General features: G+C 40.6%; 1 protein-coding gene across 2 annotated transcripts in view; it reads right to left on the bottom strand.

Moving 5' to 3' along the window:
- RNF149 (ring finger protein 149) overlaps positions 1–23,733 on the bottom strand; it is a 31,867-nt gene extending 8,134 nt beyond the window's left edge. For both annotated transcript variants that reach the window (XR_013389350.1, XM_077915010.1), the window contains exons 1-6: positions 23,262–23,733; positions 12,199–12,449; positions 11,029–11,097; positions 7,032–7,114; positions 4,835–4,931; positions 1,459–1,654 (exon numbers count right to left, since the gene is read on the bottom strand). Coding sequence is in view for 1 of the 2 variants with exons in the window: in XM_077915010.1 (XP_077771136.1) it covers positions 1,459–1,654; positions 4,835–4,931; positions 7,032–7,114; positions 11,029–11,097; positions 12,199–12,449; positions 23,262–23,718 (1,153 nt within the window). In the remaining variant the exon portion in view is untranslated. The remainder of the gene's footprint in view (positions 1–1,458; positions 1,655–4,834; positions 4,932–7,031; positions 7,115–11,028; positions 11,098–12,198; positions 12,450–23,261) is intronic.
- Positions 23,734–25,618: the final 1,885 nt, after the last annotated feature.

The following is a 25,618-nucleotide window of genomic DNA, read 5'->3' as shown; positions in this document are numbered from 1 at the left end:
TTGGTACAATGATAAAGTAGAAAAGAACATTATTATTTAAATTACCTGTCAACCTACTGGTGAACAAATAGTTGGAAATTAAAAAAAAAAAAAAAAAAGGACAAAAAAAAAAGAAAATAGCAAGTAAGCAAGGGTGCATGCAATGGCACATGCAAACACGCATAGAGGGCCCAGCTTCAGAAGGAATCTAACATTCTATTGTTCTATAATCTAGCTTACTTTTTCCACCTTTACTTCTATGCATTATTTCACATGATATCATCTTAGTTCTGAGAGAGGAGGAGAGACCCTGAGAAACCAATGTACGACAGGTAAAAAGAATGCACGAAAAAGTAGGGGACTGCTTTTGAAGGACATTTAGTCAGGACAAGACTACCTATCAATCTTTAATTATCTCAAGGGTGGTCAGGTACTAGAGAAAGGAAATTCAGTTTCTTTTCTGGAGATTGACGGCAATGGCAAAAATTACAGTGGTATGTACTTGGGCTCAATTTGATGGAATCCCTCAGGTGGTTCAGTCCCAAGAGGAGGCTGGATGCTCCCCTTCTCTTCCACAATGTGGTCTTTTTCCTTTGGTACCAGTTTAAACTAAGTTCTAATATTTCTAGCTATCTTTACATCACAGATCCTAAACATGTCAAACACAAAACTGATTCAGTTTGAGTAGCACTGACTTGGAAAATATGCATCCTCTTCTCATAAGGCCAAATTCAAAATTAGAAACATCAATCCTTCCCAATCAGAATAACCTGTAAATTAATTCAATTGTAATAAAAATTCTGGGGCAGCCCAGGTGGCTCAGCGGTTTAGCGCCGCCTCCAGCCCAGGGTGTGATCCTGGAGACCCAGGACCGAGTCCCGCGTCGGGCTCCCTGTGTGGAGTCTGCTTCTCCCTCTGCCTGTGTCTCTGCCTCTTTCTCTCTCTATGTCTCTCATGAATAAATAAATTCCTTTAAAAAAATTGTAATAAAAATTCTAATGGTGTTTTCTTTCACTTGGCAAATAATTTGATAGAATCGGGATCCCTGGGTGGCGCAGCGGTTTGGCGCCTGCCTTTGGCCCAAGGCGCGATCCTGGAGATCCGGGATCGAATCCCATGTCAGGCTCCCAGTGCATGGAGCCTGCTTCTCTCTCTGCCTGTGTCTCCGCGCCTCTCTCTCTCTCTGTGTGACTATCATTAAAAAAAAAAAAAAATTAAAAAAAAAAATTTGATAGAATCATGTACCTACCACATAAAAAGAGCTTCACACATCAAGAGAAACAACAGGTTACCTAACATCGCATAAGTGATATTCTCCCCATCCTTCAACACAGAAAAACATCCAAAAAGGTATTTATCAAAATGTTAAATGGTATTTGCAGGTGTGGGATGATGGTTTTCACTCTTCCTTTATGTTTTTCTGTATTTTTCCCCCCAACTGCTAACATCATTTTGTTTTATGACCTGCAAGGTGCTTACCTAGTAAGGCTGTGTTTTCACTTGCATCTTCTTTAAAACTGGCATCACACTGCGGTGCAGAATCACTAGTGGAAGACGATGGCAAACTGCTCCCCTCACTTCTGTCATCTTGTAAAGTAATACTCAAATTTGTAGCCAAAATGCTCCCAGGGGTAGATTCTGGAGCAGGCGTCTCCTGCACATCCTCAAGCTCTCCCTTGAGGAAACAAAAGAAAATACTTTGTCTGAGTAACACCACCAAAGCTTACCTGTCATTTCATAACCATTACTCATGATTCCTACAAAGTATTTACTTTTATACACAGAATATGGCGAGAATATTAATATCTTGAATGAATTACTTCTCAGCAGCTTTCCAAGACCTAAACACTGTTCATTTGAAAAACCGTGTTTCCCCTGATGTAAGCAATGCCACCTTTTAAACTTTTTATGGACCGAAAGTGAAGCTTTGTCCTTGCTTCCTGGACAGATGTGGTCAATCAGCCTGGCTGTGGTGGTGTTTGGATGACTGCTCCTAACTGCCCTGTCTTTACTGCAGGTACTGGGGTTTTGGGGAAGAACACTGTGTCTGACAACAGGGGGCTACAGACAGCATGTGGTTCACCTAAAAAGAATCAGCTGTGGCTCCCTAACGATGGTGTCTATCAGCTACTAGTCTACCTCTAATGCCCCCATCTGCTGCGTTCAAGAAAAAAATAGAATAAGGAAAATGACTGCCCAGTTTCCAACGGAGGCTCATCCAGTACCTTTCTGATTAATGCCAGAGTCAGAGCCACATGTGAGAGGAAACCACTGGTGAGGTAAACTAGCAAAGGAGGGGTGACGGTGGGTTCACAGAGAGCATGGGCTTCACGTGAGAACACAGTGCTGGTTCCACCTCCCTCCCCAGGCTCTCGGGGCCCCCTACTCTCACTGCTGCTCCATGCAGTTCCAGAACTGCCCCGCTCCTGAACCACATGATACACAGCTTCCTTCTCACTGGTAAGTAGCTGAACATCCTTAAAACCTAATACCAACGCACCAAGCCACAAATTGAACTGAGTTGCTGTAATGTCCAAACTTCCAACCAGCGTACCTTCATCTGTTTTCCCAGACAGTTACCAAAATACCCACCAAATTTAACACCTGCCGAGTCTCAAAGCGCACATGGTCACACCCTCATCTGCAATATACTGATCTGTCACACAAATCCTTTAACACCCAGCTCAGACTCCTCTCATTAAAAAACCACCCTCTTATCGTCCCACTCCATGTGGCAGAGTAAATTCTTTTTCCGAGCTCCACGAGCTTCAAACATACCTCCTTTGCAGCTCTGTGCGTGGGTGTATGCCCTGGCCCCCACGGTCCAGAAAGTGAAAGCCCACAAGCAGAAGGGCTCTGTTTTACTCATCTTTGTCTCCCCAAGTCAAGTTCCGATCTAGCACCTGAGAGAGCACTCCTCGGGTACATGCGTGCTGAATGAATGAAAACAACAGTGACAAATGGCGCATGGAGGAGGTTGTAGCTGCCAATGCAAGGACCACCTCTCAAGTCCACATGAAGGACCGATGGCAGCCCTCTCACCACAGCTGTTTTCCTGGGAGTGAGAACTAGTTACCAAACAGTGTGTCATAACTGTCTACAACCCAATGCAAGAGGGGCAAAGGGACTCAAGAAAATGGCACACTTGTTAATAATTGTAAAAAGCAACTAAGGGCAAGACAAGCTAATTTCTTAAGAGTTTGATTTAAAGTCCCTATAGGTTTCTGTTCTTCAAAAAAAGAAATCACACTTCCTGGGGACATACTAGTCAAGCTTTCTGAAATTAACAATTCTAATAAAGTAACCCAACCTGATACAAAATGAAGAATCTTCATTGTTCATGTATGAAATATATGCCTGAAGATTCTCTCCCTCTGCCTGCCCCCGCCGCCCCCACTAGTGTATGCATGCACACACACACTCTCCCTACATAAATCTTAAAAAAAAAAAAAGAAAGAAAAATCTAATTCACAGAAAATTACAGTGGCAATCAAGGCAGCAGTCTCTGAACTATCGTTTTAAGACTCTCCAAACTAGAAGGTGAGAGGACACCTTGAGGGCTTCTGGGGCTATAAAGTGCATGAAATGCTTATCACAGAAGACCTCCTCGTGGTTTCTAACTGTATCATAAACACTATTTAAAAAACCCTAAAAAAAAAAGTTTAGCAATAAGAAAACTCCATGATATTTAAATTACTTCTTCCAAAGATCTTTATTTTTTTAAAAGATTTTACTTATTTTTAGAGATTGAGACAGACAGCACAAGCAGAGGGTATGGGCAGAGGGAAGGAGAAGCAGACTCCCTGCTAAGCAGAGAGCCTGATGTGGGACTCAATCCCAGGACCCTGAGATCATGACCTGAGCTGACAGCAGATACTTAACCAACTGAGCCACCCAGATGCCCTTCAAAAATCATTATTTCAAAACTATTTACTAGTTAATCAAGAATATTTTAAGACATTAATATACAAAAACTGTAAAAACAAAAATTTTAACAATCTAGAAAAATCCTTTTTTTTTTTCTTCTATATCTCCCCCTTTTGAACGGGATTATTAGTTAAAAGCTTGTACCCTGGAATTAAGCAAACTGTGTCTGAAAGAACATTCCCAAATAACTAGCTGTGTGACCTTCAGTGAGCTGCTTGGCTTTTCTTTTAGTTCAAGTTCCTAATTAGTAAAATAGGGAGAGAAACAGTACTTACCTCCTGAAGTGACTATGAGGGTATGATGTAATAATGTACATCAGGCCCTCAGCACATGGCAGGCTACTATTAAGCACCCACTTTCACTCTGCCCTCATGTCTCTGTTTTGGGAGGAAGGTCCTACAACCACCTAAGTACCACAAGCCAATGGAGCAAATTCCACACAGGACCAATTTCCCCAGCAGGACTTTTTTTTCCCCCAGCAGGATTTGATTTTCAAACCCAGGAATCTGAGACCTGGGGTCAAGAAGTGTTGGCTTCAGTTTCCTCATATGTAAAATATGCATCTTGAGCCAGAAAATGTATGAGGCTCCTTTCATTTCAAACATTTGTAATTCTCATTTATATGAAACTGATGAGCATATATACATTCTACAGGGCAGGGTAACAAAATACATTGCTCTAAGCAATTACAAACTCTCTGGGGGGAACATCTAGCATATCATCTACAATCACAACGGCAGTAGAGTTCATTAATTTTTTGGAATGTCTTAAACATTCATTTTTAATCAGGAGGACAATTTCTTCAGGGAACTACAAAGATGTTTGAAGGAGCACTTAGTCCATTCCTCTTGCCTCTGGTCAGTGATGAAATTGAATCGCTCAGGAAGAACCGGGGCAGAGATTGAATATAAACAAAAATGTAACAAACCCAATATCCCAGGGCTTTGATGACATCAAGTTTACACATTGGACACGTGCGGTGATCCAAAAGCCATGGGTCAATGCATATTCTATGAAAAATATGCCTAAAAAAATTAAGTATGTGTTAATGTTTTAAAATAAATGTTTATATCTTATAAAGGAAACAACACATTCTACTAACTCATCTTCTCAATACAAGTAAAATGACTTCAAATCAACATTTTATTTTCACTTACTCTATGTAATTATCTATTCTACTTTCCATGTTAAACAGAATCTGGAACTTAAAGGGAAATTTTCCCTTCACTCCGCAAAAATAGCATGGTTTATTTTCACTTCATGCTAGGTTGTATTTTTCTGTGCCTCTGTAACTTACTTTCGAGCCTTTTGGGAATAAATATAGCATAAGAAAACCAGAAGTAAACTAATAATAATAAACTGAGAGTATCTTATATAAGTTCATGAAATTAATCAAAAAGAAATACAGCAAAATATAAACATCATCTTTGGGTTTTCGGTTTTTAAAAAAACACTTATTTTCTGTCTTAACATATTTTTGTATACTCTACATTTTTCTATAATGATCACTTTCAGAATTAGAAAAAGAAAAACTGTTTATGTATTTTCTTTCTACTCACTTATGGCTAACTTTGCCTTCTATGTGGTGAATCTGTTTTCCGCAAGAATGAAGATGAGTCAGGAAGAGTGGGTATAGGACCCATGGCTCTATACTAGCTGTGTGACGTGATACTGGGACTCTGAACTAGTTGCTTAACCTCTGCACCTACACGGCAGGCTATTCTCAGCAGCAAATAAGTAACATGTTTACAACAGTGCTGAGCACAGTAAATACCGAGTTCCTCATTCATGCTGTTCTATGAAGACCTTTTCTTCATATGGAAGTCTGTTAGTGCAGTTAAAAATGACAGTACATAATTATATAACATAGTCTAGCCCAGCTGGTCTTCTGATCTTTCCATCCTCAAACTGAAATGAAACTGACCCAGTGGAATAATTTTCACAAAAACACAAAGGAAATAGGTTGGCTTTATTGGGAAATATTGTTAAAGCGTGGGAGAAAATGAGGGGAAATAAGTAAAAAACCCCAGATCAGGAGATCAGGAAATGAGCATAAGCAACACTTTTGTTGAGGGTAAAGGACAAGACCCAGCAGGGAAGATCTAGTGTTGCAAAGGAAGTGAGCCCCAGGCTGTTCATTTGTGCTGCATCCCAAAGCATCATTCTTAAATCAGAAAGACTAGCCCTAAACCATCCTAGATAAAAATCGTTTTCTATTTTAAAAACTTTCCACAGGACACACTGAGTCTAATTTATTAATAGTACCCACCATACCAACCTCAGATAAAAGCCTGTAGACTGAAGTTAGCTATCTTTATTCTGGAAACTTTTGTTATTCTGATGTTCATTTGTTCATTTGTTTTTTCTACAGAATTACTGAGAACTTAATCTACTATAGAGTATTTATATACATACTACTTATGTAGTACTTATGTAGTATCATAACTGTAATTACATATCAATTTCTGACCTGCTTCTAATAGGTTGGAAACATAATTAAAATTGATCAGGCTGAAAGCATATTATAATTTCTATGCACCCTTCTGATAAAAGCCATTCTTCTAAACGGTTATCAGTTAATCAAAGTATCCCATCATTAAAAAAAATGGAAATCTCAACTTCCCACTGCTAATGCAAAACCCCTCTCACCTAAAGTGAGAAAAACTTATTTTGCAGAACTCCCAAAAGAACTAAAACTAAGGGTGTAAATAATAGCAAACCACTGCCCTCCCTGACCCACTCTCTCTGCTAGCCACTTCTCGCCCTTTCCCTAGGGTCCTCACGAGTCATGCTTCAGTTTCCTTGCTCCCACACTGTACATTTTGCACAGCCAAATATATGATGGAATTCCCAGGAACGAAGCCTTGTTTCAGACTAAAGGCCAATCCATGGCAAAGATCTATAACAGGTCTGCCTTAGGGCCTGCGATCGCGTAAGCAATTTTAAAGTAATATAATCCAGGAGCCTAGAAGGCCTGAAGCTTTCTTCCTAAAGGATGAGATGATCACAAGATCATTACGCGATAGCAAGATCCTCACGTCATAAAAGGACGCGTTAACACTTTTGTCAGAAACCTGAAACTGATCCAGTAATTTGTAGCATCTCGGGAAGGATAAAAAACATACTTGCACGGCAGAATTCTGATAATGTCCTTTACTTTAAAATTTTCAATACACACTGCACAGTTTTCAGCATCGACATCAATTCCCTGTAAAAACGAAAGGAAAAAGTTCACTACATCCTTGCTACATGGTCTATGATTGATAAAACTCACAACGTCCTGGATAAAACAATGACAAAATCTGTACTACAAGGGTACAACCAGGAGCTAAACACAATCTCTACTTAGTATTTACTGTTACCACTGTCCAGAGATTATTTAAGGAATCTAGCTGAAAAGGAAAAAAAGTCACTGTCTACCTAATCAGACACAGTTTTTAGATAATAGGTAGTATTCAAATTTTAAGGGTTGTAGAAATACAAATGCCTACTTTACTATGATAAAAATTATTTTTCATATATAAAACTTATAGAGAATATCCAGTAAGATTGGATTTCTAGAATCATTTCTAGAATCATTAAAAACAAAAAGAGTACTTTCACTATAAAGAACATAGTTACAACTTGCAAATGAGAAAACACAAATGGTTAAATATCTGAAAATACTCCCCTCACTAGTAATAAAAGAATTATAGATTAATATAAATTACCATTTTTCATCCATCAAATTTAACAAAGGTAAAAATAAATAAAACTTGCCAAGGAAGAAGTCTTGTGACAAAACTTCCACTTCTAAGAATCCATGGGTCATCAACCTTTTTGGTGGTATGCACCCTTCCTCCATTTCCCTGGGTACCCCCCACAGGAACCACCTGGCCTTATCCCATCAAACAAAGCAGGCACGGCCAGAATGGTCATCTGACCCAAGACAGGCCAATGAGATGCTCTTTGATTCTGGGATGGACTGAAGAACTACCAACCAGTGTCTGCAAGTAGTTCCAACTTTAGCAAGTGTATTTTATGGGAACACAGCTACCCTGTCCTTATATAATTATTTTAAAGATATACTGAGACATGTACATCACTTGTTAGCAAGCAAGCAATAAAAACTGATTATTGTTATCAAAGACTGTATTAAAATTCCATTAACAATACTTAAAATTGTATCTTGCTGCTAAATAAATATCATTTATCATATGCCATACAAAAATGATGAGATAATTTTTAAAGTCCCTACTGGCTGGTAAGCTTATCCATTACTGTGAATGAGTCCATAAGAAAAGAAAAACTAGAAAACAAATACCTGGACAAGTTCTCTAGAATTGGACAAGATGTAGATTTAAGAAAACACAACATTTTTCTGTATAAATTTAATCGGAATCAGAAAATCCATGTCTGTGGTGGCTGGCTGGCTTGATCAAAGCATGCGACTCTTGGTATGGGGGTTATGATTTCGAGCCCCACATGGGGTATAGAGATTATTTAAGAAATAAAACTTGAAAAAAAAAAATCCATGTATGTATCTCACGGACCATTTAGGGATCTTTTCTTAACCATTATTTTGACAACTTTCAAATATAGTCGAATCACGTTTTCAAAAATGTTCCGTACCAAGAAATGCTCTGGCAGCATGGCAGCTCAGTAGGTTAAGTGTCTGCCTTCAGCCCATGTAATGATCCCAGGGTCCTGGGATTAAGCTCCACATCGGGCTCCCTGCTCGGCAAGGAGTCTGCTTATCTCTCTCCCTTTAACCCTCCCCTGTGCTCGTCGTGCTCTCACACTCTCAAATGAATAAAAACAAACAAACAAACAAACAAAAAAACCTCTGTATAGGAAGAAAATACTATCAATTTACTTATGTTCTCAAAGACTCAATTCAGTATATTATTCATATAAGTCTGTCTGCTCATATTTATAGACAGAGATTTTCTGCTACGGAGAAGACATAGTCTAAGGGGAACATAAAACCGCATGCTCATCCAGCAACCAACTGTGTGCAATGTATATAGAGTTTGTCACAGGCATTCACTGGAGACTCCCTCTTCAAGGACCCTCAATGATCTGCACATCAGGTGCTAATCTCAAGCCATGACATGAGAAACTTGTTTTTTATTTATTTATTTTTTTTTACTTTTTCTGTTCAGTACATCTTCATGGGAAGAAACCAGTACCCTGCACAAACTATTAAAATTCAACTCTTACTTCTGCATAATGCATTAGGGAAAGAATGGAAGTCAACAATATAATTCCAAGAGTATCTTCATATTAAATACACTAAATAAACCATTAATATCAGAATCTAAAGCTTAGAAGAAAATCAAAAGTTTATAATTTAATGAGTATTATTTCTGCTTTAAACCTTTAAGTTGATCAAAAGAAGGGATACATAAAATAAGTACAGTTATTCTTTCTCTTTTTCGAAGGGGAAGTGGAGGGTGGAATAGATGAAATCTCAACAATTTGGTGAGATGAAATGAATTTCAAAACAACAGAACCAACAAGTCAACACACTTATCAACATTTCAAAACACAGAAGACAGACCGTTAAAAAACTTACTACTACTGCATTAGCAACTGTTTTCCTCTTAAAGAATTGATCCTCTGGGGCAGCCCCGGTGGCTCAGCGGTTTAGCGCCGCCTTCAGCCCAGGGCCTGATCCTGGAGACCCGGGACTGAGTCCCATGTCGGGCTCCCTGCATGGAGCCTGCTTATCCCTCTGCCTCTCTCTCTCTCTCTCTCTCTCTCTCTCTCTGTGTCTCTCATGAATAAATAAATAAAATCCTTTAAAATAAAAAAAATTTAAAAAATAAAAAATAAAAAAAGAATTGATCCTCTAAGAATCTGAGGTTCTGGACTTAGGATCTGTCCCATTCCCAAAATGCTTTAAAACTCTGGTATGATTTTGACTTTTTATGTCTCAAGCTGGCCATGTCAAAAATGTTTATTTTTTTAAGATTTTTTTTTTTTTTTTTTTTTTGACAGTGAGTATATATAAGCAGGGAGAAAGGCAGAGGAAGCAGGAGAAGCAGGGAGCCTGAGGCAGGGCTGGATCCCAGGACCCTGGGATCATGACCTGAGCCAAAGGCAGACGCTTGACCGACTAAGCCACTCAGGTGCTCCTAAAAATTTTTCTTTCTTTCATCCATTCCTTCTAAAGATTTTTTATTCATAAGAGACACACAGAGACAAAGACACAGACAAAGGGAGAGGCAAGCTCCCTTCGGGGAGCCCTATCTGAGACTTGATGCCAGGACCCCAGGATCATGACCTAAGCCAAAGGCAGATAGATGCTCAATTGCCGAGCCACCCAGGTGCCCCCATTTCTTTTCTTTTCTTTTTTTTAAGTAATTTTAAGTATATCTTTTCTACCCTTCTCTACAAATTACCATTTTTTTCTTCCTGTAATTAAGGGAATCAAAGAGAATGGATACATAGCCTCAGATTTAACAGAAATGAATTTAAAGTATCAAAGGTCTATGGTCTAAGGGAATTTGAAGTTCTTTACCTTCCTTAGAGTCATCTGGGTTTTACCAACAAGTAGAACTTTTCTTAGGTGATGGACATGTCAGGCCTGTCCAGTATGGTAGCAACCAGGCAAGAGGGTCATTTGAGTATTTAGCATGTAGTTAGTGTGACTCAGGAATTGAATTTTAAGTTCAATTTCAACCATTTAAATTAAAAAAACTGTACACAACCAATGGCTACCTTATCTGGTGGCACGGGTTTAGAAGGCTCTTCATATGTGCAACTGAATTTCTACTAACCCTTCTCTAAAATGAACACATGTATGCAAGTTAGTACTAACTCAAACTAGCCAAAACTCCACATGTTCAATAGGAGTTTAACAGGCTGGAAAGTTTTGTTTTGTCTTTTAAAGATTTTATTTATTTACTCGTGAGACACACAGAGAGAGAAGCAGACATACAGGCAGAGAGAGAAGCAGGCTCCATGCAAGGAGCCCTATGTGGGACTTGATTCTGGCACTCTGGGATCACGCCCTGAGCCAAAGGCAGACACTTAACCACTGAGCCATCCAGGTATCCCAGGAAAGTTTTACTTAGACATATGAACAGATGCATACTGTAGTCTAAAGGAAACAAACAAAAACCGTGAAAATGTTACCTTTTCTCCATGCTTTACAGTATGAAGTGGAAGCTGGCCAATGATTTTCTTAGCTTCTTTCCTATGGCTCTTAGGTAGGAAAAATATTATTATCACTAAAAATTTTGTCATTATTTTAAAAAATTCATATACACCACAAAAAAATTTCATTTAAAAAACAAAGTTAAATGACTACAATGAAAATAACAAACATTACCACTTACATCTTAATGTATAAAATAGCCACATTTAACTTAAGAGCTGTTTGATCAAGAATGTTGGTATAGCGGTGAGCATAGCTGCCTTCCAATTCTTATGTTTAAATATTGGCAAGAGAGTAAGAAGCTGAAGATGGGGGGAGGGATCCCACTGATTCATCTACTAATGCCTGTCTCTAAAACAAAAGAGGCTTTCATCTAGTCAGCAAGTTCAAGATATCCCAGAAATGACAGAGCCAGAAAGAGTGGCTTTTCAAGACAACAGGATAAGTGTGAAATTCAAAGGTTTGTGGATGCCTCTGGCTCTTCCACTGCCTTTCTCTTTGCTGTGACAGAGACACTGTCTCTCTGCAGAGAAATGGCATTGAAAGTTGTCCCACAATGGAAGCCAGGAAGCCCCTCCTACTCTGCTCCCTGCCTTGGGGCCCAAGGTTCTCCTTGTTTTATTTATTTATTCATGAGAGACAGACAGAGAGAGAGGCGGAGACCTAGGCAGAGGGAGAAGCAGAGTCCATGCAGGGAGCCAAGACTGATGTGGGACTTGATCTGAGGACTCGATCCTGGGAATCCAGGATCACGCCCTGGGCCAAGGGCAGGTGCTAAACTGCTGAGCCACCCAGGGATCCTCATCTCTTTGTTTTAAACACAGAACCAGGTCCACTCTACCAAAGGCCTATTTATTATTCGTTCATGTCTGAAAAAAGGGAAGGAGGATATTTGCGGGAGCAAAACATGCAAAAAGTGACCCCATTTAAAGGTATTCAATTTCCCACAGAACAGAAAATTCAATGTATTCTAATTAAAAAAATTACTTAAAAAATTATATTAATTAAATAGTGTGAGCAAAAATGAAATTAAGAATATGGTCCAAAAAACCCCACAAAACTCTAATATAACTTCAGGGAATACATATGAGAAATACTTATGAACTATCTTTTAAAAAGCAAAGTTAACCAAAATTACACACAATTACCTGACTTCCAAACTGTGAGCCAGTGTATAGGAAACGCTGTATATAGTAAAATATCAGCCAGGCTAATGAGATAATCATCATGGTGATGAAGGCGATGGCCACAAATACCACAGACTGACCACTGATAAACTCTTGTACATGACGGGTGCCAACCTCTATGGTCATTTTGACTGCAATGCCTTTCTGCACCAGATCCAAGATTTCTCTTCCTTTTGGATAGCTAACCATAATGACCACTATATTTCCTGTTCCTGTAGGGAAGAACAGAGAAAGTCAATATGAAGAACGCAAAATGAGATACAGAGACAGGTAAGAGAGAAATATAAGAGTACTACAGCTTGTTCATTATATAACATTCAAAAACTTACAAAAAAAATGTTTAATTTTCAAGGGAGACATAAGTTAGCAAAACTGGTACCAAAAGAGAAAACAGACTGATTACATTAGAATTGGAGTTAAGTCTCTAAAAACTACCCCCCAAAAAGTAAAAGCTCCACTCAATTTTACAAGTAAATTATACCATCAAAACTTTAACACTGATGGTACTAAAATTGTTCAACAGCAGAGTAAAAAAACTTTAACGTTCAAAAAATTATTTCTAGATAATAAAGCCAAACATGAGAATAAATCAAGAGAACGATACAAACTAATTTTACCTATGAATATAATATATAATAATTAAGCATGCCTATTAATCATATGGAAGAATCTGAGAATTTCTACTTTGATCACTATTAACACTGGTCTAAAGACATGAGCAGATATAATACAAAAAAATATATATAGGAAAGAAGAGGTAAACAATCAGTTTACATAAATCTATGTATAAATTAATGTAATAACCATAACATATCAATAGGACTCTTAAAGCCTTAAAAATGCTGTTTCTGACATTCATCAGGAGAAAAATAATCATGAATGATCAGGAAGCCTTTTTAAAAGTAGAACCTAGACTAAGCTTTATAATTAAAGTAATTAACAGTGTGGTAGTAGCAAAGGAAGATAATCAAAATAATGGAATAGAATCAAAAGTCCAGAAATTAGACCCAAATATAAAAAAGAACTTAGTATATGATAAAACTGTAATCTTAAATCACTGGGGTAAAATGGATTATTTATAAAAACATGGTATGGAGATAACTGGGTATTACCTGAAGGAAAATTTTAAAAAGCTGCATCCCTTCCTCACAGTCTATGGTAAAGTAAGTTCCAACTAAATCAAAGATTTAAATATATATGAGAGGAAATAGAAAAATGAAAATTTTCCACATCTAAAAAACAGCAAAATCAAGGAATCAAGATCAAAAAAGCAATGGGGGGGGATACATGTAACATACAAAGAAAACAATTTCCTGTAAGAGAAAGAGTAACAGAAAAAGGAAATGACGACAGTTTGCAGAAAAGACAGAAACTTTTCTTTAAATATCAGCTTTAGTGAGACAGAATTCACATGCCATAAAATTCACCCTTTTGAAGTATACAATTCACTGGTTTTTAGTATATTCACAAATGCTGGGTGACCATCACCACAATCTTTTTTTTTTTTTTTAAGATTTTATTTATTTATTTATGAGAGAAAGAGAGAGAGTGGCAGAGACATAGGCAGATGGAGAAGCAGGCTCTGTGCAGGAAACCTGATGTGGGACTTGATCCCAGGACCCCGGATCATGCCCTAAGCTGAGGGCAGACACTCAACCACTGAACCACCCAGGCGTCCCACCATCACCACAATCTAATTCAATAACATTTTCATTGCCCCCAAAAGAAAACCTGTATGCCTCTGCAGTCACTCCCCAACAAATAGATTCTAAACACATGAAAAGTCATCGTACAAATGAAAACATTAAAAAGATCTTCAAGGGGTGCCTCGGTGGCTCAGTTGGTTAAGTGTCTGCCTTTGCCTCAGGTCATGGTCCCAGGGTCCTGGGATGAAGCCCCACATTGCGGGTTCCCTGCTCAACGGGGAGCCTGCTTCTCCCTCTCCCTCTGCAGCTCCCCCTGCTTGTGCTCTTTCAAATAATAAAATCTTTTTAAAAACCTAAACAAAACAAACAAACAAAAAAAACCTAAACAAAACAAAAAATTTAAAAATCCTTTTTAAGACTTGTGATGGGATGCATTTTGAAAACCGAAGTTGACAATATCCTAAATAGAAAATGCATTTAATACTCCTTACTGAACATCACAGCTTAACCTACCTTACCTTAAACAAGCTCAGAACACTTATAATAGCTTACACTTGGGCAAAATCCTCTAACACCAAGCCTAAAGGAAAATGCTATCTCATGTAATTTACTGAATATAACACTGAAAGCAAAAAATGGAATGGTGGTCTGGGTATAGAATGGTTGTAAATGTATTGGCTGTCGGCCTTTATGATCACATGGCAGACTGGGAGCTGGGGCTGCTGCCACAACCCAGAATCATGAGAGAGTATTGTAGGGCGTATCGCTAGCCCCAGAAAAGATCCAAATTCAAAATTTGAAGTGTGGTTGCCACTGAATGTTTATTACTTTTGTGCTACCATAAAGTCAAAAAACTGCCAAACAAACCATAGTTAAGTTGGGGACCATCTGTACCTATATGACTGGCAAAGATCAAACAGTTTTGATCCTCTATATTGGCAAGAATGAGCACAAATCTGCACTGTTGCACAATGCAGGGGGAGTTTATTATTACAATCCTGCAGGGAGGGCAATGGCTATCAAAACATGTTTATTTATTTATTTTCCTCAAGAAATTTAATGCACAGCTCTTTGATTCAGCAATTCCATGTCCAAGAACTTAATTGCACAGATAGACTTGCATATGTGAACAAGAGGTATCTGTAAAGATATTTGTTGTCAAATTTGTTTTCTCTAAGTTTTTGCTATCACAATCTAAACATCAAAAGGAAGAGGGTTCCCTAAACTACAATATGTGTACACAGATTGAGGTGATGACTCTATTAGTATGGACAATACTCAAGAGGACAGAAGAGGAAAAAAGCAACATGTCAAACTATGTGGATGATAGATCCATATGTCACATCAATTTGGACTGCTTCTGGAAGGCGGCCCAGAGACAAGGGATCCTGATTGCGTCTGAGGAGAAGAGCTGCACACAGTAAAAAGTCTGTACCATGTGTGCATATTACCTCTTCGAAAACTAATTTTAAAAATATACATAAAGAATGTTCTCTGGCATCACTTTGAAACTGCATTATAACAATTTTATTGCAGAGAGAAACTTGATCTGTAGCAAATCCACTGTGACCCCCTGCCATCAGGATTTAGTTACTGAAACATTAGAAGGGCACCCTTCTAAGGTGGCTCTTGCCTGGAGGCCGATCCTTTGACCCAGGCCAAGTGTCACTTAGCAAGAACTGTATTGGTTTCCTCACTCACACAGTCTGCCATGTCATCACTGGGGAGATACAATAAGGAGGAAGGCATTTCCTGCCTTCAGGAAAACAAACATCTAGAAGCTGAAAAACACAAGCACAGAAATAATTATTATGGCAGTTATACCACTTCTAATTACATGGCACTTTATAAGCTGAAAGCCTTTTTCATAAACCTCTTGTGGAAAATTTCAAGCACACACTAAAGTAGAAAGAACAGTTTAATGAACCCCATGTGCCTATCTCAGTTAAAAAGTTTTATACAGAAAACAAATCTGTATCTATGCCACATCCACAGCTACATAAACCCTCCAGTACAGACATAATGCTCTTTGTGTTAATTGGGGAAAACCAACTTTGAAGCACTTTCATATTTACATCTCACTTGAATTATACAGGCCAAATTATCATTTCACAGATGAGGGCTCAGAAATCTGAAAAGAGTTGCTGAATGTCATATACCACCTGGAAAAGCCAGTTCTAGGGCCTGAAGACCCAACTCCCACACAGTATCTCTGCCCTGCCTTCCCCTTATGGGGGACCAAGGCTTCAGAGCCACACAGGATGGGTTCAAATCTCACTGTTACCCACTGTCTAAGTCTGGAGAAAACTACCCTCTGTGAGAATATTTCTTCAGCTATAAAATGAGAATGAGAATTTTTCTATTTTGGACTATGGCTTATTTACTAAGAGAAGAATACAAAGAGCTACAGAAAATGAAGTGATAATTTTGTAAGAGGTGGGAGAGAACTTTTTCCCTATGAAGTGCACTTGAGCTACACCTTGAAGGACAGGAAAAGTTGGCTGTGAAATCATCATAAAAATGTATTTAGGATGGTTAGTGATCCAATTTGGTTAGTGACTAAAATATAGTTGTCCCCCTTTTCATGAGGGATACATCCCAAGATCCCCCCCAGTGGATGCCTAAAACCGCAGATAGCACTGAATGCTGCTATGTATACTATTTTCTTTCCTTTATATACCTATAACAAAGTTTAATGTATACATTAGGTACAGTAAGAGATTAACAACTAATAATAAAGTAGAATTATTATTGTTCTGTACAAAAAGTTATATAAATGTGGTCTCTCTTAAAATATTTTGTACTGTGCTCACCCTTCTTGTGATGATGTGAGATGATAAAATGCCCACATGATGAGATGATGTAAGGTTAATGACACAATTATTATGACTTAATGTTAGACTACTTCTAACCTTCTGACCTATGGTCAGAAGGAGGATCATCTGCTTTGAGATCCAGGTTGACCGGGAGTAACTGAAACCCATGGATAAGGGGGAGAACTACTGGATATGGAAAGGCATCTTGTATATCTCTTTATCCCCAGTGCCTTACATAGAACCTGGCACGCAGAAAGTGTTTAATAAAAATTTGTTGAATAAATGAATGAATAAATGAGAGGTAGAAGACGAATCAAGATTAGAGAGGTTCCTGAACACCAAAATTTCCAAAGGGAGAGGCTACTAACAACACTGATTATCAGAGGGATACTCTGAACTGAAAACACTTGCATTGGGCAGCCCGGGTGGCTCAGCGGTTTAGCGCCGCCTTCGACCCAGGGCATGATCCTGGAGACCGGAATCAAGTCCCAGAGTCCCCCGTCAGGCTCCCTCCATGGAGCCTGCTTCTCCCTTGGCCTGTGTCTCTGTCTCTGTCTCTCATGAATACATTAAAAAAAAAAAGGAAAGAAAGAAAGAGAGAGAAAACACTTGCATTATAAACTTGAAATTATTCACCTAGTAAACTAGAACAGTTCACTGAGTTAAAAGAAATCATGAAAAAAAAAAAAAAACCTGTGTCTACGATGATGGCTAAACGATTTGCTATACTAATTATAGCAACAAGATTGCCTCTGGAAACTATTTTAAATTAATAAAACTCAGAATGAAGACTCATTCTATACCATGATTTGCTTTTCTGGAACATTTTTTGGGTTCAACTGGAGGCAGAGTAGCTGAGTAAAAATGCACTAGCTTGGAGTAGAGTCACTGTGCGTACAACCTGGAAGGGGTATCAGGCACAAGCACCTCATTTGGCCCCACCCTTATCTCCTGACACGCTGCCACCTCCTCAGGCCAATCCTAGAGGGTCTATCACAGCTTATTTTCCATCTAAATAACAGTTTGTTCACAGTACACAAAAATTCAAAGACTCAGGAGAGAGAAGAGAAAGCTTAGGATTTTTCTTCCCTAGGCCTTAACACTCCTACCAGTCATGCTTATGTAAAAAAGGTCATCTAAAAAAAAAAAAAAAAAAAAAAAAAGGTCATCTAGTACAATCCCTCTCCCTCCCCCAAAGTATCTATACCTCTCACCATTAGACAGCAAAATATAAAGGCAGTTTATTTTTGTTCTACTTAGCAAAACGACTGTATACAGAGTACACGATGATAAACCTACTTGTCAAATAATAAATACCAAGTATAGTACTCTTTTAGCAAGCCAAATTATCCATAATATAAGACTTTTCTGTGCCAAAAATAAAGTTGCATATATTTCCGTTTCCTTTCAAATATCTGTGCTCCTCTCACCTGTTGCTCAAAAACAAAAAAGTAAGAAATCCTGTCTTGGTCAATAGGTTCAAAATTCTAGAGATTACATATGAGTCTAGTGTACCATTTCTATCCTTTCAAAGGAAACTATATAGATTTCAGCAATCTTTTGAAGGGGGTGGGAACTACTGAAATATTTAAAGTGGTAGATTAGATTTCTGCTCTAGAAAACTAAGTCAGGCAGCAACAAATACATCTTAGAGTCCCACCAAAAGAATCCCATTAAATTTCAGGTTTTCTTTCCTTCTCGTAACTTCCATACTCTATCTTCTGCCCCCTAACCTGAAAAATTCCTGGTCAAATCTTTAAGATTCAGCACAAGCTCAACTCAAGGCTTTTCAAACCACCCACTCCTTTGTGCCTGCAATGCATCAGTGCCTCTTAGATACAGCTCTAGCAGGTGTGTAAAACACCTACTAGAATTTCTTTATGAGTCTCTCTCCATCACTAGACGAGTACTACCTGTTCTTATTTATTAGTTCTTGTAGCCCAACATCATGCAGTGATGACCCACAGAAGAGTTTCTGCATGAATAAATCTACCTGAAAAAAACTGGCTAAGATATCTTCTAGTATTATAGTTGAAATACTGCAGTAAGGAAAATATTAATACAAATAGTACACCCAATAAGTATGCAAATGTCTCTGAAATTTGAAGGTATTATGCGAAACAAATGTTTTTATGGTTGGCTAGGGAGTGTCAGGAGGAAACAAAAGCAAATGCAATTCTTTTCTTGGAATTTTAAACTATGTTTTGGATAATTCAACTTGCTCAAAAATATTTTGTATCTGTTGAATATGCAACTCTTTGCAGGGCTCCTAAAAGCATTATTTTATCTCAGGGCTTCAGCCTTTTGCAATGTTATTCCTGTCCAACCCCCACCTTCCACACACCACACACACTCAGAGGCACCTTCTCTATCAATGTGTCCTTCAACACTCAATCTTTCTGGGAATCATCTTAGTTAATCCCTCCTTCTAAGGGTGCCTGTGAGATGCCATTTGTCTTCCTATAGCAGCAAAATACATACTTCAAATCCGTATTTTTGGATCAATTGAGTATAGCATTAAACATCATCAAAAATTTATTATTCATAAAAAACTACTTACCATTGCTCTGCAAATGCAAAGCTCTACGTCTTTGTCATCTCCCTCTACCCCAACTCTAGCCCCTTCTTCAAACATAGCTTTAAGCGTTGCCAGCACCTGGCACTCAGTAAACAGCTGTTAACAAAATGAACGAACTAAACTGTATAAAGAATGAATGAATCTATTCTTAAGAGGCCGTGCCAAGATTTCGGCTAAAGGATCATCCTACTTATTAATCAACAATAATTACACTAAGGCCAATACTCTATAAAAGCTTTCGTTTGCATGATTTGACTTGTATCAATTTTTACTCATCTTGGTCAAACTAACTTCTAGTTACCCTTGCAGTGTCTACTTTAGAAGTCCTTCCTTTATGCTTCTTAAGCATTGTGCATATAATTCCATCAAGGTCCAAACCATATTGTCTGGAAAGTTGTTTACTGCTCCCACCAGGTCAGAAACTCCTCAAAGGCAGGCAGGCGTCTTATGCATTTCTATATTCGAGCAAGCACAATACTTGGCCCAAAGGGGCTACCCATTATTCTGTGTGCTAACATAAAAAGAATTAACTATAATTAATAAACAGAGAATTAGTTTAACAGTCTGTATAGTTGTTCTGATAGATTATCTTAAAGTCATGGTTTTATTTTTAGAACCACAATAAAACACTGATTTATACCCAAAGTATCTTATACTGGATTTAATAGAGTCAAGCAACAGGCTTAAGAAAAACTGGAGAATTCATGGGAAAAGATCATCATGATTCAATTTACAAGCAGCCACCTCTACCTACTTACAGAACAGTTCTACATAGGAACACTGAAAGCAAAGAAATCTGTGGTTTTTACTGCCTCCAGCCACATTCTGAAAAAATGCAAGAAACCTAACTTTAACTGCATTCAAGGTTCCGTGTAACATTTTAAATTCAAGTATGTTAAAGCCAGTTTGTCTTCTGACTTAATTCCATTCATTCCATTCTTAATGCTATTCCATTCTCAAAAAGTCATGATACATTTATATCTATACCCTTGTCCCCAGGTGGGCCAAGTTCTGTGAAGGTCATTCCTTTCCATTCCTATAGTCACCATTACAGCATTGGGCCTTATACAGGTAGTTGAACCTTGAACACCACAGGTTTGAGGTGTGTGGGTCAACTTATGTATGCACGGATCTTTTTTTCCCAATACAGTTACAGTAAATGTATTTTCTCTAATGATTTTAATAACATTTTCTTCCTCTAGCTTTATTCTAAGAATCCAGTATACAATACATAGAACATACAGAGGATATATTAATTGACAGTTTATATTATTGGTAAAATTCTAGTCAACAGGAGTTGACCATTAGCAGTTAAGTTTGGGGGGGGGGGAGGAGTCCAAAGTTATACACAGATTTTCCACTGCTTGGGGGGGTGGTTCCTCTAAGCTTTGTTTTGTTCAAGGTCAACTTTATTTCTACTTGGATCAGCCCAACACACTGACTAGAACCTCTGCAGGTTTTCCTCTAGTTAATCTACTAGTCACAATGTTACAAATTAATCTCCCTTTAAATCAGTGGTTCAAAATATTGGATTATTTGTCATCACTTCTCCCCCTAGACATTTGGTATTCTCCAGAGACATTTTTGGTTGTCACAACTGGAGGAGTGCTATTGCAAGCTACTAGGTGGAGGCGGGGGATGCTAAACATCCCATAGTGGATAGGACAGCCCTTCCCACAACAAAGAATGATATGGCTATATATACACATCCCAACCCCCCCCTCCCGTTCCCCCCCCCCCCCCCCCCCCCCGGTACACTGGACCTGTTTCTTTCTCCATTAAAATGGGGTTAAAATACCTACATTAAGATTGTCGGGAGGATGAACTTAGCTGCTGTATGGAGAGCACTAAGGCACAGTGCCTACCTACTGGGTACTTTCACACATTAAAAAAAATTGCTAAAGCTGTTACTTTTGTCTTTTTTCTCAAACAGAATGATTCTCACAGTAAAAAGGCAAGAATGGACATCTAAAATTTATTTTAAATATTAAAAGGATTTGGGGATCCCTGGGTGGCTCAGAGGTTTGCACCTGCCTTCGGCCCAGGGTGTGATCCTGGAGTCCCAGGATCAGGTCCCTTGCATGGAGCCTGCTTCTACCTCTGGCCTGTGTCTCTGCCTCTCTCTCTGTGTCTCTTATGAACAAATAAATAAAATCTTTATAAATAAATAAACAAATAAATAAGTGATTTAAAATAAACATCACTGAGGTGTTTTTCAGGGCCTGGATAAATTATGTCAATTACGAAAGCAAGCAAGGTGGCTGAATCCTAGTTAGAGCAAGTGCTATTAGCCTGGAAAAATGTTAACGTCATCAAAAACGCACTAAACAGATTTAGAAAACTGGAGCTGATGTGCCTGCCACTGAAAAGAAAGAGTCCAAATGAAGATGTTGTAGACTCAGAAGAGACTGCAAGGACCCAGAATCAGAGAATCCTGACACACTAACCTCTTTTCCTCAACAGAACTACTAAAACTGGGAAAACACCATCAACAGAATGTATTAGGAATGCTCTCTGAAATCTGACAAGGCTTTTCATTGTAGTTTTATGGAAACATGGCTTGGGTACAATGACAACTTGGTAGACTTGTAATCACTGGAATAACAGCACCAAACATGATGCCTTACCCAATGTCATCACGTGAGAATCTGCTCCTATTTCCTTTCCAAAACCACTTCCCTCTCTGGCAACTCAGAAATTCCCCCTCTACTACCTGAGGCTAACCCCTCCAAAGTACCTAACACATGGCCTTCTTAAAGACCTAACTCTTGCAGACCTAACTCTCTCTGGATCTCTTCATCACTCCCATCCCATCAACCTTTCTCTCCTAGATCTCTACATCACTCCCATCCAATTTCAATATGCCCTACCATGGTCCACCCTAACCCTCCCTTGCCCTGTAATTTCTGCCCACTTCTCAGCACCTCTTGAGCCCTCAAAGTCAACCTTCTTGAAAGAGTTGTTCTAACAGTTTTCTCACCTCTCAATTGATTTCCACTCCCATCACTGCTAAAGTAGTCCAAAACTAAAGTCTTTCTTTTCTGTCCTCATTATAGTTAAGTTCTAACTTGCCTTTGCGAAATCGAAGCAGAATGAAAAAAGTAAAGGAAAAAGGATGTCTGACTTGCAGCAGCAGCAACTTTAAAAAAAAAAAAAAAAAGACTTTAATCACAATAAATTCAAAATGAGTCATGTTCTTAGAAATTACAACAGAAATATGCTCACTCTGCTGGGTACTGGTCCCATAGCACTCGGATTTCAGTTCTGAGGACGCCTTGCAAAATAAAACTCTTAAACTGTCATCAGTGCTTGAAGATGCAACCTGTTGCCCTGGGGAATAGGTGCGTGGGAAGCGTTGCCTGGCAAGGAGCAAGATCTCCTCCTGAATGAACACAACCTGAAAAATTTCACCTGAACCCAAGAATCGGATTGCCAGTAGGGCCAGTATTACACCCTCCCCTCTCTTGCAACTGAGAAACTCCCCCATCTCTTTAGATGAGAAAATCAGAAGGCATATCTGCACTTAAACCAGGTTTTCTGACTCAGAAGTTCGGAATACTCAAGACACATTTTATGTAAGCGGGGGGGGGGGGGGGGGGGGGGGCACCAAAGTTCGCCCAAGCCACCACTTCAGCGCACTTGGAAGGAGCTTCAATTCCTACCCCACCTGACTTTATGAAAATGATGAATGGAAAGGGACCCATGATTAGTAATCATGAGACTTTCCACCACAATCCTCCCCGGGTGGGTTTTAACGTCTTCCGTCCTCCCCACGGCCCCCTGCAGAGGGCCCCTCCCTTCACCCGAAGGGCCCAAGGCGAAGATCTAATCTCTCCTGGAGGCCCGCCTACCTGCCAACGCAGCCGGGGGGGGCGGGGGGGGGGCGCCGGCGAGGCCCGAGCTCCCCCCCCCCCGCCCCCGACGGCCAGGACCAAGCCGCGGAGAAGCCCCGCCGCCTCCCCGCGTCCCCCGGCCTGGGCTCACCCGCGTGGGACATGGGCGTGGTGAGGTTCCCGTGGCCCTCGTCGTTGTAGAGAACCACGGCAGACGCGTTCCTCCGCGCCGCCACCAGCACCTTGTCCTTGAAGGTGCAGCCCCCGCGCGCCACCAGGGCGACCCAGGGCGCGCCCCCCCGGCCGCCGGGCGCGGGCACGAGGAAGCGCGTGTCGGGCGCGCAGCCGTCGGGGTCGCGGTCCGCCGCGCGCGGGACGCCCACCACGCCCTGGGCGGCCTCCTTGGGCGAGCTGTCGCCGAAGCGGCCGCTCTCCGAGACGCTCCACACCGTGCGGTTCGTGCGCGGGTCCACGTACTCGGTGCTCACCACGGCCGAGTACCACTCCAGCGCCCGGCCCCGGGCCCCGGGCGCGTACAGGGCCAGCGCCAAGAGCGCCAGCGCGCCGCGGGCCCCCACGCCCGCCTCGGGCCGCCGCCGCCACGCCATGGCCCCGCCGCCGGGCTGCCGAGGAGGACGGCCTCCCGCGGAGCCGGGGGACGCGCGCGCGCGAGGCCCGGAGCAGGCTGGAGAAGCGGGCGCTCGCCGCCGGGCGGGGAAGAGCTAGGCCGGGCGGCGGGAGGGGCCGCGGCGCACGCGCACCTGGCGGGGCGGAGACGGGGCGGAGACGGGGCGGGGCTAGGGGGCGTGGCCTTCCCTGGCCCCGCCCCGCCGGGCCCCCGCCCTGAGCGCTCGTCCTCGGCCCGGCGGCCCCGCGACCCCGGGGGACCCCGCGGACGCAGCGGCCCGGTGCGGCGGCTCGCGCGCGGCGTCTTGCTCCACGCAGGGCGCGGTGGCGGGGGACCGTGCTCAGGGCCCCCCGAAGGCGGGGGAAGTGACTGTCGGGGAAGCGGCCGAGGGGCGTGGGCGCGCGGTTGTGTTTATGAAGCGTGGACGGTGCAGTGCAAGGGGCGTGACAGAGGCCTTGCCTGTCTAGAACCAGGCTACATAGATTTTCCATGCACGTTTTGTGACCCATTTTTGTAACACCGACCGATCTCTTGTCGCTTCTCTCAAGCCTTGTGCTCAACCTTTTCTACTGTATTTTATGTATAATCTGTAGTTTTGAAATAAGTGCATGAAACTACCTGTTTAGATGAGCACTTACATTGTGCAGCAGTAAATAAAGCAAACGCTGGATGGTAGCCCGTTTGGAATTGCAGTGGCTAAAAAGCCTTACTGCAGCAGGAAAAGTTGAGACTGAATTTCCGACTGATTCATCTTCCTCCTTCTACGAGGATCTATAATTGAAGGAAGTAGAATGTTGACACTCACAGCAGTGGTTTTTGTTCGGCCTTAAACCTCACTTTTTTGGGGCGTCTGGATGGCTCAAGTGGGCTGAGCCTCTGCCTTCAGTTCAGGTCATGATCTCAGGATACTGCTCTGATTGAGCCTCAGTGGGGAGTCGGCTTCTCTCTCCCTCGAATAAATAAATAAATAAAATCTTTAAATTAAAAAAAAAAAAGAAAGAAAGAAACCCTCACTTTTCCTTTTTGTTATCAGCCTCTCTTGGACTGCATTTTAAAACGGCTCGAAGGTGCAGCCTGGCCCACAACCCATAGCTCCCCTTCAAGTGGGATCCCCTTTCCCTTTCCCATCAAGAAACTAGTTTTAAGAGGCTGAAAGGGAGGCAGAGGGCCTTCCCCTTTTCCCAGGTCTAGAGCAAAGGAGGTAAGTTACAGTGTTCATGGCAGGCTAGAGAACAGGTCTCAGGACCCCTACATTATGCTCCAGCAAACAAGATACTTGTAGTTCTCAGAATATGCCTTTGTAGTGTCATGTTATGCCTTTGCAAATTCATTTCCTTCTTTCTAAAATCCTCTTGCTCCTGGCTCTTGACCTGGCAAACACCAATTTAATCTTCAAATTTTATCTCTAAAGCGATTTCTTCTATGAAACCTCTGGTTCCTAAAGACAAACTTGGGTGGTCCTCCTGTTTTCTGTGTTGCTTGTGTAAACCACATTCCAGACTTTTTTCTTTGTCCCTATATTTTTTTTTTCCTATAAATTTTAAGTGACAAAATACAGGATATATTGTTTACTTGCCTTATACATTAATGTTGAACCAGCAATACTGCTTTCCAAATACAGGTTTTTAGCCTTCTTGCAATACTGCGAGTTTCAAGACAGCAAGGATTGTGTCTTTGGTGTTTTTATGAACCTAACCTCAGCAAGCACAGTGTCCTGTGTAACCCGTGTTGGTTAAAGGAGCAAAATAGCTCTTTTTTTTTTTCTTTCAGAATTAAGGACTTATGATTATTTACAGGTTTGTGGCTTAAAGACATTCAACAGGTTAAGACCTCGCAGCTCTTAAGCCTCGAGGCTCATCCCAGCTTCTTGGTTTTCCTTT

Source organism: Canis aureus, chromosome 11 (genome assembly GCF_053574225.1).
Source record: "Canis aureus isolate CA01 chromosome 11, VMU_Caureus_v.1.0, whole genome shotgun sequence".
NCBI classification, from domain to species: Eukaryota; Metazoa; Chordata; class Mammalia; order Carnivora; family Canidae; genus Canis; species Canis aureus.
This window is presented reverse-complemented; position numbering and strand designations above follow the sequence as displayed.